This window comes from Sarcophilus harrisii, chromosome 4, assembly GCF_902635505.1.
Source record: "Sarcophilus harrisii chromosome 4, mSarHar1.11, whole genome shotgun sequence".
Lineage (NCBI taxonomy): Eukaryota > Metazoa > Chordata > Mammalia > Dasyuromorphia > Dasyuridae > Sarcophilus > Sarcophilus harrisii.
In genome coordinates this window covers 53,613,458-53,629,579 of record NC_045429.1, presented here as the reverse complement: position 1 = coordinate 53,629,579, position 16,122 = coordinate 53,613,458, and the positions used below count along the sequence as shown (strand labels likewise).

Genomic DNA, 16,122 nt, shown 5'->3' with positions numbered 1-16,122 from the left:
GAAGATTTAGCTCAGTGAAAATGGGGAAATAAAAGGGGCCCAAAGTGTTTTTCAGAAAAGTTCTTGGCTTCCTACCCAGGGAGAGACATCTCCAAAAATCAGTTTGAAGCAAAATGAGCTTTCAAGAGCCACAGAAGATCAACTCCCAGTCTTAAGATCCCCTACTCTCTTTGATGTTACCGTCAAACAAATAAACTGACCCAAAATTTAAGCTCTCAGGATTGATCAATCTCAAGCAAATGGAGAGTTCTCTACCTGCTCAGTTCCTTAGGATCTGAGCTAGGGTCTATAGTGTTGGCAGCAAAGCAGTCCAGCAGAAGAAAATGAGCACTCTCCCGCTTCCTCCATCTGTTCCAGATCCTAAGGGAGGCTGTTGAGAGGGAGCCACATAAATGGACTGTATTCCCTCCACACAGCCCAATCAGAACATAAAGCCATGTCACTAAAGTTCAAGGGTATTAAATCTACAAGCATGGGAACGTGGGATCATTTCACATTTCTCAGAATACATCAGTGATCCAGAATTCATTGGAAACAACAACAACAAAAAACTATAGTATCATCTCAAGAGCAGCTCAGTTCAGGGACAGTTAAGCCACTCAGTTGGCTGGGTTTGAATATGAGAAAATTGCCAAGCTTCTCTGAGCTTCAGCTCTCTACTCCATAAAATGAACTTAGTGTTTGTGCTACCTACCACTTTACAAGTTATTGTGAAGTCAACTTAAATCAACAAGCATTTATTAAATGGACATATGGTTAAAAACAAAAAACAGCAAAAGAGCTTTAGAAACCTTAAATGGCTATATAAGCATGAAATTTTATTAAAATGTGCTTCTCTGGGCATCTAGCCAAAGGTCCCGTTTCTCATGCCCCTCCTGAAGCTGCCTGTAAAGAAAATGCTCAAGTTCAAAAGATTCCAAGAACCCCTGAGCCTAATTGGGACTGCACTTGCTGCCAATGGTTTATGTTTGGGCAAACATTGAGGGGGGGTTGCCAATTTAACCAAGGTACATGAATCATACCAAGAGGTGGCCAATCAGATACAAGACTGAATGTCACAAGATCTAGATTCTAGTCCTAGTCTTGGCCCTAGTTAGTCATATGACCTAAGATTTTCTCATTTAAAAAATAAAGGGATAAGATTAAGTGAGTTTTAATTGTGGGTCAATAAAAATCATGGGATTATGAAAGTGAATGACCTCTTAACATCTGCCATAAGTCTGTACTCTGTAGGTCAGACAAGCTAAAGGGAATACACAGTTTATATAGGTTTTAAATAACAAAATGGGGAAAAAAATCAGGCCCAAAGTATTATGTTCACAGTAGGCATTTTGGCAGCATGGTCAATGTGTAGAGTACCTACCAGGAACCAGAAGATTTGGGTTTGAGCCCTGATCCTTCTTATTTGCTGATGTAACTTATTTTATATCTCTGTAAAATGAGGGAGGCTGGACAATCTCTTTAGGTCATCCTTTTTCATTCTAGAATTAGATACACTCAACAGGGTATAAAACAGAATTAAAATTTTCTCATTTGGTCCTAAAAAGAAAGATTACTCAATTCTGGATACAAAAAGTGAGAATATATAGAAATCTGTGGAGATATCTGTCTGTAAGCTCTATGATGAACACCTATGCCAAAGGAAAAAGTGTCTGCCTGGAAGCCACCTCAAAGGTAGGACGTGAAACCTGAATGTGGCCACTAGGTGGAGCATACATGTTTAAAAATAAAAACAAAAAATAAAAAATAATTTTTTTTTTTTTAAAATTCTCTCCTTAGCCAAGGAGAGAATTCTGACACAGCACACATAACCATGACCTTCCTCTCTGGGTTTAAGCAATCATACATTGCAGGGACTGATGGGCCATGATACTTTTCCCCATTAAATATGATTCAGTCACATGGAGGAGCCTGAATACATTCCAGAAAGGAGTATAGCAAAAGTCAGTGAAAATGTGGAAACCTGGGTAAAAGCTAAGGACTTTAAGGAGATATATATATACATATATATCCTCACAACAATTCTGCTACTAAGCAGAACCATTGCAAATGTCACTGAATATAGAGCTCCCACATATCGTAAGTATGACATCAGGATAAATCCTGATAAACTTAAAAAGAATATTATTTTTAAAGTGATATTTTAAAGTAATTTTGGTTTAAATATTTTAGTGTTCTGGTTTTTGCCATTTCTACTACTTAATACACAAAATCAATAGCTACTTATTAGGGGTAAGAATTTGATTTAGAGTCCAAAGGGCCCTTGGAGTCAATATTATAAAATCCCTTCATTTTACAGAGAATAACACAGAAGTGATGAAACAAAGTGATTTGTCCAAAGTGACACAGTTTAGGATTCAAAGCCAAATATTCTGTCCTCCCTGCTCCATTTCCCCCTACTCCAATTCATTTTCCACAAAGCTGCCAGTGGCATGTAGTAAAGCTTGGTCTTATCCCCTACTCAATAAACTCCAGTGGCTCCATATTGCCTTCAAGATCAAATATAAAATCCTCTACTTGGCATTTCAAGCTTTTGATATCTTGGCAACTTTTACTTTCCTTCAAGGAAGCATTCTCTGATTCCATCATATTGATCTCTTCATGGCATTTCACATCTCCATTTGGACTAGCTTTTCTGCCCTCTAGACCTTCCCCTTCCATGTCTAGATTACTCTTGGTCTCTTGGAATGCTTGGCTTCCTCCAGTAATAAATTTCAAAGTTCACCTTCTATAGGAGTCATTTTGGGATCCATCTCAATTGCTAAAGCCTCCTCCTTTTAAATTTAAGTTTTATTGTTCATCTGTGTGTGTGTGTGTGTGTGTGTGTGTGTGTATTCATTTGTATTTTTTATCCCTAAGATCTTAAACTTCAGTAGGCAATTTCCTTTACCTCTCCTTAAATGGCCCAGGACAAGCGTCTAATAAAAGCATATCTAACTTTGAAACCCCAGCATCTAGCAAAGTGGATTGCATATAGTAGGCACTTAGTTTTAATGGAATTAATACAATTTTAGAAGATTAATGGCCTTTAATGGACTAGGTATTAAAAAATTGGGGCTCAGGGAAATCAAGTGATTTACTGCCTAAGATCATACAGCAAGATAATGACAGGATTGGGACTAGAAAACAACACTTTTTTTTTCTTAACTACCTTACAATGTCTCCTGTATCTGGATCCTATTTAAACTAGTTCCTTTCACTTAAAGTCTCCAGTTTTTAAGTTGTATTTGTATGTATATATGTATGCATATGTAAATATACATATAGATACACACACATGCAGATTGGAGTAGAATCCAAAATTCAAAAAAATTAACATGGTTTTTAATGATTTGAAGTTTATGGTTGGGTTCATACTGAGTGATCACAGTAGAGACCCAGCACCACAATCTGACCATCTTCCTTTTTACTGTCACCTTTAATGCAGGAGTATTTGACTTTGAGTCATGGACCTTCTCAGCAGACTGGTAAAACCTAGAGACCTCTATTTAGAGACATGTTTTTCAATGTTGGATAACAAAAGAAATTATATTGAAACAGTCAAAAAAATTTTTTTAATGAACAGTTGCTTTTTCTTGGGAGTACACAGACCCCCAGATTAAGAATATCTGCTTGAACCTAAAGCTCATGGTTCTCATTTAAATTGCCCTGACCCCCTAACGCTTGATTAAATTAGCACCTGAATAAATTAATTTCTTCTCCTTACCTCTTGTCCATAAGACCAGAGTGTGGGAACACCAGAAATTAAGAATTATCTCAACTAATAAAAATGAATCCTGTGGTTCCAGCAGAAGTTCAGGTTTGAAAATCAAAGGCAAAGTGAATGATTTATAGGAGGCTAGAATGGATTAGACATGGAAAACTAGACCAAAAATAGGAAGAAATGGCTTCTTCCCATTTAGCAGCTGTGTGGAATTGAAAAAGCCCCTTAATATCATTGATTCTCAGATTGCTCTTTGTTGAAGGGGACACATCTCACTCTGCCTGCTTCTAAAGGTTATCCTGGGGCTCAAAGAAGATGTCTGCAAAAGCTCTTTACAAATTTGTGATGTTCTTAAGGGAGATGACATTTCAGAAGGATATGTCCTCCTTTTCTAGAGAGCTTAGGTTCCAGAGTTCCATTAGATCTTAAGAGCACTGCATAAACAGAGGCCTGCTAAGGTCACCTCACACTCACACCAGATTTAACCATTTCTTCTCTGAACATGACAAATATAAAGGCAAAGGAAAGGGTTGCATCCTTTTGGTTCCATCTTTATTTACAGGGAAGGACAGAATATGCATAGGCAAGAGTATTTCATCACTAATAAACAGAAAAGGCAAATGTATAAACTTAAAACAAAAAAACAAAAAAATCTAATCCCTTACCAACAAACCAAACCTACTCCTGAGGCAATACTGGTAGCCACTGTCTCTTCCTCTCATATCCATAAAGGCAGAGAGATCTTGAATTAGCAAGGGCAATTTTTAAATATTTGCCTGATACAGAGGAAAGTGATTCTCACTGATAGATAAAGGGAACACCAAGTTTTCAGTTAGCCTCAGCAGCTTTCTCTCCTGCTTAAAATCTGTTTGCTACCATTCCAGCTAATAAAGTATGCTATGCCTACTAGATCCAAAGAAAAAAATTAGAAGGGTCAAGAAAGAATGGTACGCATCTATTGGGTCCAATCTTTATGAACTCAGTGTAGTATTCGTGGGCTAAAATATATTTAATCCATTTTGGGGACTGGAAGATTTGATATGTGGAAGGTGAGGTGGGGGCTGTAGGACACAGAAGAACATGTGTTCCTAAGCTCCCATTAACTGTAGTCTTTGCTGCCAGGCCAAGAGAGTTCCAAGAAAGCACACCAAGAGATTGCTTATTTATATGACGCTGAATGAATTTAAGGAGTCTTAATTTCCCATCCAAACTCAGAGCCATAAATCCTATGAAATTAACCCACTCATCTCCTTAAGAAGAGGCTCTTATGCCAAACTTGATCCAGCAAAGAAAGTTGTTCTCAGTTTTGACCTAGGCAACTGTCTGACCTAGAATTCAATGGGGGGGGGGGGGGGGGGGAGAGAAGTGCTCTCCATGATTAACCACCCCTACCACAGAACAGATAGCTAGAGTAAACTTTTGGTAGTACTTTGTGAGCACAACTGCCACCTTTACCCTCTTCTGGCCCACAGTCAACTACAGCCTCTATGAGCTGGACCAACTACATTTCCAATAGCATCCACTAGTTCTCCTAGCATCCTTGCCCCACATTTCATCTTTCCTTGTCTTAAGTGAGTTATGAAGAATAGAGGAGGCAGGAGTTCTCTGATTTAGTGATTAGGGGGAAGCCAGACTGCCATCACATTATATAATGCTGGCTACCATACTGCAAGTCCCGAGTTTCAAGGTAGAAACTTGGCCCCTTCTAGTGGTGAATCTGAAGGAATCCTCCATTGAGCTCATCTTCAGAATCATCTGCACAGGGGCACATGAGGGCAACAGAATCTCAGTGAAGGAATTTGCCATGCCTAAAAATGATGGTGCCTTTTCTGGCACCTGGATCATATGCCTGAATTTCTCCTTTTCTTCCAGTGTGGCAATCCCTGCTCTGTGCTGTAGTTTTGGAGAGACCCACTTTAGATCCTAGTCAACCCTGGGAAATACCACCCAGCCTCCTTTGCCTGTCAGTTGAATCTGTCAGTGAAAGGTCCAAGACTGTTATCAAACTGATGGAGGGTAGAGCAGCAGTGGAAGGAGAGACTAGGGGCTGAGTGGGGTTAGTTGGAGCGGAGAACCTGCTCAGGGGATGGCCTTGGTCCCAATACCACAAGATGAAGAAGCAACTAAGGGGAAGAGGAGGTGACAACAGAAGAATCTGTCTTACAAGGCAGTGGGATAGGCAGCCAAGGCACTAAATGGTTTGGCACCTGGGAGCTTCAAGTAAAGTTGAGCATGGTACCGGCTGCAAGGCAAAAACGCTCTGAGACAGACACTTCCCATGGATAAAGGCTGCCCCCACCTTGGGTTAAGGGCCTGTCCGGAGGCTCCTGGCCCTGTTTTGTCCTCCCATTCCCCATGCCTCAGAGCTCTTTGAGGTGTGATTAAAAAGGAATGTGACCGAATACTAAAAAATGATTCCAGAACTTCCACATACAAAGGCATGTGGGTTCTCTTTCAAAGGGTACACATCCGGAGAGTGACACAATGAATCAATGACACTTTCATGGCTTAAAACATTCTGGGAACTCCTCTCTCTTGAACTGCCTTCAGAGAGCCATTCTCTCTGGAGAATTTTTTTTTCCCTTTTTAAAAGGTGGCACCTTTTGAGAACTACCAAAGCTTTGTCCTTGGAGATAGGTTCAGTGGAGAAGCATCCAAGTCCCTTGGAACGAAGTCTGGTGAATAAGAAGGGGCAGACTGAGTCAGATGACGCCAAATGGGGTTAAAAGAAAAGTTGTTGCCAAGTGATGAGACTGGTTTTGTTTTGTGACTGTAATATTAAGACCCTGAAGGACACTTGTAGAGTTCCCAAAATGTTTGAACAGTCTATCCCCTATCTCTGTCAATTACTTAGAAGAATCACATAAATTCTAGATTGAGACTATTTGGCAACTATATAAAAAAAAATTAAATTAAATCAGTCATATTACTTTAAAATCACATCTCATGAATCCAGTAGTTCTGATATTTTCTTCCTCCTTCCTACCCCCAGAAGTCATCTAGAAATCTCCCAGGAAGGAAGATGTTACTAGGGGTCTGGCTGGGGTTTACCTCTCTGTAACTAAGAGGGAGTTCATTACTCAAGATGAAAATATACAGTCCCCTCCTTCTAGCACCTCTAAGGCACAGGATGGAGCTGTTCCTTTCTCTGAGGTAACAGCAGTTTTATCCTGGTTGTCACATTGCAAATGAAAATCACTGATGGGATGGGGATCAAGCTCATTTTACTAAATGTGCATCCATTTTGTTGTGTTTTTTGGGGGGAGGAGAGAGAAAACAAACCCCTCTATCAGAGGAGGGAATACCATAAGCATCTGGGACTGATTCTCCCTATCACTGGGATAATTGGCCACATGGTGGGGGTCTGAGAGCCAGAACCTCTGATCAGAAAGGAAATATACTGAAGACCAGACCCTTCGATTGCTGTTCAACAACAGGGTAGGGGAAATCCCAAGGGCAATTACTAGATTCTTTCCAGGTACCATCTAAAGCCAGTATGTAGAGAGGTCCTCACAATACTGGCAAACTCCCTCCTGTTCCATTTTGCATGTTTCTGTGATGACAGCAACTTCATAAAATTTCTACTTATTCTAGTAGGAACCAGAGGCACCCTTAGACTGTCTGAGACAATCAAGAAAGGAAAAAAAAGGGGATATACAGACTTAACTGGATGTGGGGAAAGAAGAGGGCAAAGAGAACATTCAAAACTTACTCTCTTCTGCAGGGCACTTCCTTCCCTGAGTATGAGTTTGGGGTCTTCCCTCCTTCCCAAGTAAAACAAAGACAGAGTTCCTCTCTCACCTTTCCTATCCTTAAAGACCAGCCCCAGAAAATGGCATCTGTCAGAAGAGAGTAGCACTGGGGGGGGGATGGGGAGGAATGTCAGAAGCTAATCCTTTCTAGAAATCCACCAGCACTCAAGACATTTTAGCTGTCCTTCCCCCTGCACCACTCCTCCTTGACAGATGCTTGAACTACTGGCTTATCCTATCTGGAAATGTAAGAAATAAACGCCCTCTGCCAGGGCTAAAGCACCTACCCCAGAAAATACAAGCACAAGCTCTCACAATATCCCCTTGGAAAATACTCACGGCAAACAGCTTTACATTATTCTACATTTACACAAAAATAGATTTTTATATATATATGTATATATTTATAACTGGTTACACGATGGACTCGTAATTCAGCATCACCGGTAGCTCTTGGCACAGTTTATCACTTAAAACTCAGGTCAGCTTCCATTTTCATCCTGCCCGTTCCAAAGTACAAAAATCAAAGGCATTTCATCTTCATGGGTGTTTTCTTACATACAGTCATGTCACTGGAAACACTATATACACAGATCAGTGGTGCCTCCTCGCCCTTCCTCCTTTGTCTCCTAGGTGAATAAGGGGTAGGGTTCAGGGGCAAGGACGAAGAGTCGAGCAGAGGAGGGTCAGTGTGGCCGGCTGCTTGACTCCGATGCCTGCCTCTTACGAGATGGGGTGTAACCGTTGAGGCAGTTGGTTTGGCGCTTGGTAAGTCCCCCATTCAGGATGTCTTGGATGTGTTGCACGATGAGGTTAATGGCCACTGTAGAGGCAGAGAGATACAGATTAGGAAGCCCAGAAAGAAACAAGGGAGACTCAAGAAAAGAGTTCAAAACATCTAGTTATTCTCTTCTTCAAGTTTCTTTCCTCTTTCCTCCTTCCCTTTCTCCTTCCCTCTCTCTGTCTCTTATTCTCCCACCACATCCCTCCAGGACTCACCTATATTATCCACACCTCTGGGAATAATCACATCAGCATATTTCTTGGTCTGTGAAAAAAAGATTTTTTTTTTTAAATTAGCATTATAGAAGTCAGAGCTTCTGCAACACACTGTACTATCAGAGCATGGAATGGACCTTCTGCAATGCACTATACTATCAGAGCATAGAATGGGAGAAGGTAGTCTAGGTTGTGACTTTGTACTCTGAGAACCTCAATTATACTTTGGTTCTGTTACTTAATACCTACGTAACTGAGCAATTGTATTCCTTAACACTTCAAGCTTCAGTTGCTGTATCTACAAAATATGCTTAGATGATACCGTTCAACTCGTTCTTATATAATAAATAGTTCCTTTGCTATACTTACTAAGACTTCTATGGTTTAAAACCATGAGTTTTATGTAGTCAAAACTTTGGCCAGCCACACTGACTAATCCCCATGGGAAACACATTATGAATGGGACTGTAATTGATGCATAGAGGAGTGAAGACACTTCAATTTTACATGCTAGTTTCAATTTACTGTTTTTGCAACAGCAGGCTGAGTTTCATCCCTCTCATTTCATTGATGGTACTGTGAAATGTCACTGGTTGTTATAACAGTACACAAGTTATGTATCTAATTAATTTTAAAAGCTTACGACAAAGATTTCTCAAAAAATTAAAGACAAATCATGGTTGGTAGAAACATGACTGATGAAGGGATTGGAGATAATTTAGAAATTAGAACTACCAGAAACAGAGAATCAGAAATTTTATCTGATTTTGTCTGGCTGCCCCAACCAATGGGATAGCTGTCTAGACAATACAACAATAGCAACTGTTTAAAAAAAAAAATGGGGGAGGGTAGAGAAGAAAAAACAACATTGTAGTACTCAATTTTTTTTAAAATGGATGTCAGAATTTCTCTTTACATGTAATTGAGAAAAAAAGGTAAATTTTTAAAAGGTGAGTTTTCAATGACCTGTACTCATAATAATCTAACTGGCACTGTCTTGATTTCAAGCTAATTTTGTCTAATCACTTCCTCTCCTTAAATTCATTCTGATATTTAACACTGTTTACACCTTTACTTGCTATTGTGCACATTAGAATTTAATACAGAAATGCAAACATTTCGTTACTTCCTCACCAAATGTGATCTATTGCAAAAAAGGAAAAGTATAAAAAGTATAAAATCGTCCACAAGGAAAAATTGGACAAATAACCAGTGAAGGAACTGTTCTGCTTAGAATTTCACATAGATGATTCAAGAAGAAAACCCATATAACAATTTATTCTTTCCTTAAGGAAAGAAATAGAGAACCGTGGAAAGGGAGGCATACAATGAATGAGAACTTCACCTGAAATTCCAAAGTATATTCTAAAGCTAAAATATAAGTGATTTAGGGATTTTACTTGCCCCGAAGCTCTTCTTGTATTGATGCCCATAAAACAATTATTCCCAAAATATTTATTTTCCTGACTAATTTTTGCTCAGACTTATATCAGGAACTTAAGTCAATAAGGAACAAAAAAAATGCAAACTATTAATTTTCTAAGCTGTAAAATTAAATATTAATTGTTTTGTTTTACCCAAGTTCCAAAAGTAAATAGAAATGTGTTTTCTATGTGGTTTAACTCAACATGACACAGATCCATCCAAACAATACCATACCATCTTTTCTCCCTATACTGACTAAGCTCCAAATTCTTGAGGGATAGAATTATACATCCTTCAGTCAATATGTAGTTTTTGCATATAATAAGTGATCAATATCTACTGACTAATTGTGTATTGGAATTTTGAATAAGAACAAAGGGCCAGAATGCATGAAGACAATGAGAAACTCTGAAAAACAATTTGAAGTAATAATCCTAAAAAGTCTAATATAAACTTCTAAAACTGATGAACTAGAACAGCATTATATAAAAATATTCCCTAGCCAATCCTGAACTAAACTGAACACACATTCCATCTTGGTCCCTGACTTACAATGGCATTCCATTGGCTTTTCTTGAGTAGAATAGAATAGATTTTTTTTTTTGAATAGCTGGACTAGAGGGAGGAACAGCAGGGTGGTAGGAGAAATATTCGGCCCCAAATTCTAATTTTCACCAATGTGCTCAGCAAAAATCCCCGAAACAAAACAAAATTACCCAGAAGTATCTATACTTATATTAAGAACTTAGGTAGGACTTATGGAGGGGAAGAAGGAGACAAGTTATTGTTAAACACCTATTATGTGCCAGATACCAAACTGCTTTTAAATATTATCTCATTTGATCCTCACAATAAACCTGGTGCTGTTATTAATCTGTTATATACTATTGAGGAAATTGAGGCAGATAGAATTGTGACTTGCCTGTGGTCATATAACTAATAAATATCTGAATTAAGCTAGATTTAAATTCAGCCTTTCTGACTGCAGGCAAAGTGCTCTTTCTACTGAGTCACCTAGTTATCTCTATCTTTAGAGACAAGAATGACAGTATGACTGCTTCTCTACTAATAAGGCCCTTCTGGTGCCTTCAGCCTATTACCATTACTCCTAAACTTACAAAGAAAATTCCCAAAAGGAGCCAGGGCACTTGTTGCCCTAACTGAATCCTTGAGATTTTTTCTGTTTCTGATCTGACACAGTCTACTTAAAATTAGCCCTGGTTTGTGATGATTTTCTACCAGTTAACTAGAATCTCTTTAGTCATACTTAACAACAGGGGGACTTTTTATTTTAAACCAAGTTTATGGAACGGAAATACGAATGAAGATGAAAACCTTAAAATCTATTTTTTTAAAGGGATAAATAAAAAAATCACAATTCTTGGCTTCATAGACCAAACAACTCCCTTACCCTTCAGGAGGATATCTACTTATCAATTAGCTCCCAACAAATGTCACTCAGGAGAGCCAGGTCAAATTCCCATCCCATAATAGTGTGAATAAAATGGAATCAGAATGATTAGGAAGAAATTTCCTCCCACCCTCTATCCCTGTCAATATCATTGAAATAAAGAGAGTAAATTCCTACAGTAAATACTTTTTTCAGATCATTCTCCCACTATATCATCCTGTCCCCTTCCCTCATGTACCAGGGAAGTTAAATCAGGAATGGGGGCTCCAATTTTACAGAAACAAAGACATCTCCTTAAGGGATGTCTTGATCTCCTCCCACCCCGGCCCCAGTATGGACTAGTTACTTCACTGGTGAGCTGGAGAATTTACAAGACTGGGGCTGATGGCTACAATTGCCACAAGACTAGTCAATGGCTGGGGACCAAGTAGGAAGTGGGGAAATTTTTGAGGCAAGCCCCAAGTACAAAGCTTATTTTATGTCTCCCTCCCAAATTTAAACCATCTGCTTTAGTACTAAGTCAGAACCAAAGAAAAACCTTAAGAGTTAAAAATCTGAGGGAAAATCATTAGAACAGATCTCATAGTATACAACATTTCCTACTCTCCCACAACAATATGATCAATATGAAACCGTGAAACTTAAATGTGATTATCATACTGAGAATCAGCTGAGTTAGTAGAGGCTGCTGAGTATCTAGTAGTTGGCTTGAGATCTGGCAACAAAAAATACTAGATTCCTTGCCAAAGTGATGCAAGACAGAACTACTCCCAGAATCTTCCTTGGAGTGGGTACAAGTAGCCTTGCCAGGAAAGAAATTGTTTGAGGTGGCTTTTCTCTGGGCTTCAAGAAGGGAAGTAACTCTGACATCAGTACGGAACAAGGAGAAGAGGGAAGTTAGTCCTCTGAAACTAGGGAAGAGTCGCATCAATTTGAGTAAGTTTTGTTAGCATTATTAAAATGTAATTCATTAATTAGAGAAGGAGGTTGGATGGAGGAGGTAGGGGACAATACAAGAACTTACTGGCAAGCAGAATTCCTCAAAGGCAGGTTTGACAAACGTAATGTACTGAGATAAGATCTGTTCGAGGTCCCTCCCTCTTTCACTGATGTCCCTTAACACTACAAAAGAAAGAAAAAACAACAGTCAATAAAATGATAGATTGGCCAACACCTCCCTCCCTTTGAAGCCCTCAGGACTCTGGCACACAGGGACCATCAGACTGTTCAAAGAACAGGCCAGATGCAATTTTTGTTTTTTTAAATAATAGCTTTTTTCTCCAAAATATATGCAAAAATAATTTTTAACATTCACTCTTGAAAAATCTTGTGTTCTCAGGAGATCATTATATGCTTCAACAACGATACTGTATGAAGATGTATTCTGATGGAAGTGGATTTCTTCCACAAAGATAAGATCTAACTCAGTTTCAATTGATCAAGGATGGACAGAAGCAGCTACACCCAAAGAAAGAACACCGGGAAATGAATGTAAACTGTTTGCATTTTGTTTTTTCTTCCCAGGTTATTTTTACCTTCTGAATCCAATTCTCCCTGTGCAACAAGAGAACTGTTCAGTTCTGCACACATATAGTGTATCTAGGATATACTGTGACACATTTAACATGTATAGGACTGCTTGCCATCTGGGGGAGGGGATGGAGGGAGAGAAGGGAAAAGTCGGAGCAGAAGTGAGTACAAGGGATAATGTAAAAAATTACTCAGGCATGGGTTCTGTCAATAAAAAGTTATAATTATTAAAAAATTAAAATTAAATAAACAAAAAAAAGAAAAAGAAAAATCTTGTGTTCCAAATTTTTTCTCCCTCCTTTCCTATAGACAGCAAGTAATCCAATATATGATAAGCATTCACAATTCTTTTACACATATTTCCACAATTATCACATTACACAAGAAAAATCAGATAAAAAAGGAGGGAAAATGAGAAAAAAAAATGAAAAGCAAGCAAACAACAACAATAAAAGGTGAAAATACTATGTTGGGATCCATATTCAGTTTTGACAGTCCTCTCTCTGGGTGCAGATGGCTCTCTTTATCATAAGTGTATTGGAATTGGCCTGAATGACCTCATTGTTGAAAAGAGCCAGATCTGTAAGAACTGATCGTCATATAATTTTGTTGTTGCTGTGTACAATGATCTCTTGATATTTAGTGAAGCCAGTAGAACTAGTTCATGTAAGTCTCTCCACTTAGTATCAGTTTATATAAATTTCTCCAGGCCTTTCTGACAAATGCAATTAAATTGCATTTGATATCTTATAATCAGAAAAATCTTTCTATATAATAAATACGAGAACCACCAAGGCTATTTTGTCAGCAGCTTATTTTATTTCTTCAACATTTTAAAAAAAAATTTTTTTTACAATAACAAAAAGAGCTAGGTCAGTCACTTAAGAGTCTATTCTGCTAGGATCTTATTAGGTTTAGAAAGGTAATGAGGCACTCTAGCTTGTATGTCAAAGTCAGGCAAGGACTGGAAAGAAGCCTGCTCTCCCTTTCTTTTTCTCCCCATCCCCCTTTTTTCTAGAGCCCCCCCCTTTCCTCTGTGACTTTCGTCCTCTCTCTCTGAACCTCCTTCCCCCACCTCAGCATTTCTGGTCCAGCCTTGTCGATTCTCAACAACTCTGTGTTCCTCCCAGAATTCCAAGCACCCAATGTCAGTAACAAACTTATTATTCCCAATTTTGCCAGCCTGCCCTCATATCAATTTCACCACAGGCAATTTCAACTATGGACAGTTGATGACTATTTGTCACAAACCAAGAGCTTTGCTCAAAGGAAGCCCTGACACTCCAGCATTCACAAATATACTTGACAAGGCAGGAAAATTAAGACGTGAACCTGTGGTGGGAAAAGGACAGGCAATGAAGTGGGAGAGAAAATAAATGTTTCTTAATTAAAAAAAAATAAAATAAAACAAGAAAGTAATATATCAAAAGACTTTCTGCCCCAATTTCTCTGCAGGTAGAGGGTAGGATAGGGAGGGGGAGAGGGAGTAAGGCTGTGCTGATCTGAACTGAATGTGTAGCAATTTGATTACTTCTGCTGCACTGCTTTTTTCTTTCACTTTCCTTGTTCCAGAGATTGCTCTAGGAATACAATGGACAACAAATATAATATAAAAATAAAGGATATCAACATATTTTTTAAAAAACAATTATTAACTGTCTAGGTTTGCCAAAAATGCCAAATATAATTTCAATAAACAAATCATACTTTCCCATAATATTTAGATGTTTTTAAAGTCCTTTTTCTCAATACACAACCCTGTAAAACAGATGTACTTTCCCCATCAGAAAGGTGAGAACACAGAATTTGCACAAAATGATGCCACTTGCAGCTCAGTGTTAAGATGCTAGTAAATGTCAGGTGACATTTAAATGTAGGACTCCTGACTTCAAGTCCCATACTCCTTCCACCTACCTTCTTGCCACTAATCTGACTAAATTTTAAGCATCTTACGAGGTTACAGTGCAGTGAACAAAGTAGATTCAATAAATATTTGTTAAATAAATGCTAAAGATAAAGAGTGAAACTTGCTCATCTTATTCTCAGATCTGGACCCAAAAGGACTGGACAGAAAGGTACTTCAGGCCCTAGGCTTATGAAAACAAGGTGGGAGATTGGAGGAAGACTAATGGAGTAGAAAAAGTCAAAAACTAATCTTGGCTTTTTCATTAAGTGGGATGCTTTCTGATCCTCCATTTTCCCATAAATTAAAAAATAGCATAGAGAGGAGCACAGGAATTAGATGAGATTTTTTTGTTTCATTTTAATGACAGTCCCAAATGATCTCTAGTTAAACCTTTCTTTTTCTTAAGGGATATATTACATATATCTTATTTAAAGATGTTTCACTGAAACCCACTATCACTGCACAAGATGCCCTAATTTCTACCAACAAAATGCTTTAAGGTTCCACACTTATTGTAGAGCTCAAAATTAGGCCACATTTCTTTGTAAACAAATCTTTGAAAGACTTGAATGAAGAGGTACACATCTGAATTATTCTGTATGAGCAATGAGAATCAAGAGTCGAACAAGAGAAGGATTAGGGAAAAAAGAGGACAAAATGCATCCTATTTACATCATTTTTGAATGCTGACAAAAGCACTTTTTTTTTCATTTCAAGAAAGAAGGAAACAGCCCCAAACACTGGGGGGGGGGGGGGGGGGGGGGGGGGAGGGGGAAACCAAAACAACAACACAAAATCTAGTAATTCTCCTGGAAAAAGTTGACAATCAAGAAGAGGAATAAATGTGTGTGCTACTTGTAGCAGTTTGAGCTGCGTCCTTTCTGGTCTGATGAAATGACAGAAATGAAAACATGAGACAGCCATCAAGAAAGTCAAGATACTTATGTTTGCCAAGGAAAAGGGGCCTCATCAAAATAGGAAGGACTGTCATTTTGTAGCTTTGTCCAGTTTTGTCCCAACCTCTACCTCCACACACATATAAAGGACAGGACATCCACATAAAAACCACGTCTCTCTATAGCTTCATTCTGGAACTTCCCTCATATCTGGGGCCTCCTTACCCTAGAATATCCCACTAGCTCTGCTGCTCATCCCATAATATTCTTCTGCAAAGTGAAAACTCATCCCCTTTTGCTGATGAGTAATGTTGGTGAGCCTGTTTTTATCCTCCTCACAGTCCTGTTCCTGACTTCCTGGATTAAAATCATGTTATATTCTCAACAAGTATTTTCATCCCACCCCCATCAGAACATAAACTTACTGAGTGTGGGGACTCGTCTTTTTTTGACTTCTATTTGTATCCCTAAGCACTCAGAACAATGACCGGAACATGGGA

At 38.6% G+C, this 16,122-nt stretch overlaps 1 protein-coding gene across 1 annotated transcript in view; it reads right to left on the bottom strand.

Moving 5' to 3' along the window:
• Positions 1-3,582: 3,582 nt before the first annotated feature.
• The window catches only part of UCK2 (uridine-cytidine kinase 2), an 82,459-nt gene continuing 69,919 nt past the window's right edge, over positions 3,583-16,122 (bottom strand). The window contains exons 5-7 of the mRNA XM_003767379.4: positions 12,315-12,412; positions 8,455-8,503; positions 3,583-8,278 (exon numbers count right to left, since the gene is read on the bottom strand). Coding sequence (XP_003767427.1) covers positions 8,142-8,278; positions 8,455-8,503; positions 12,315-12,412 — 284 coding nt within the window. The 3' untranslated portion in view covers positions 3,583-8,141. The remainder of the gene's footprint in view (positions 8,279-8,454; positions 8,504-12,314; positions 12,413-16,122) is intronic.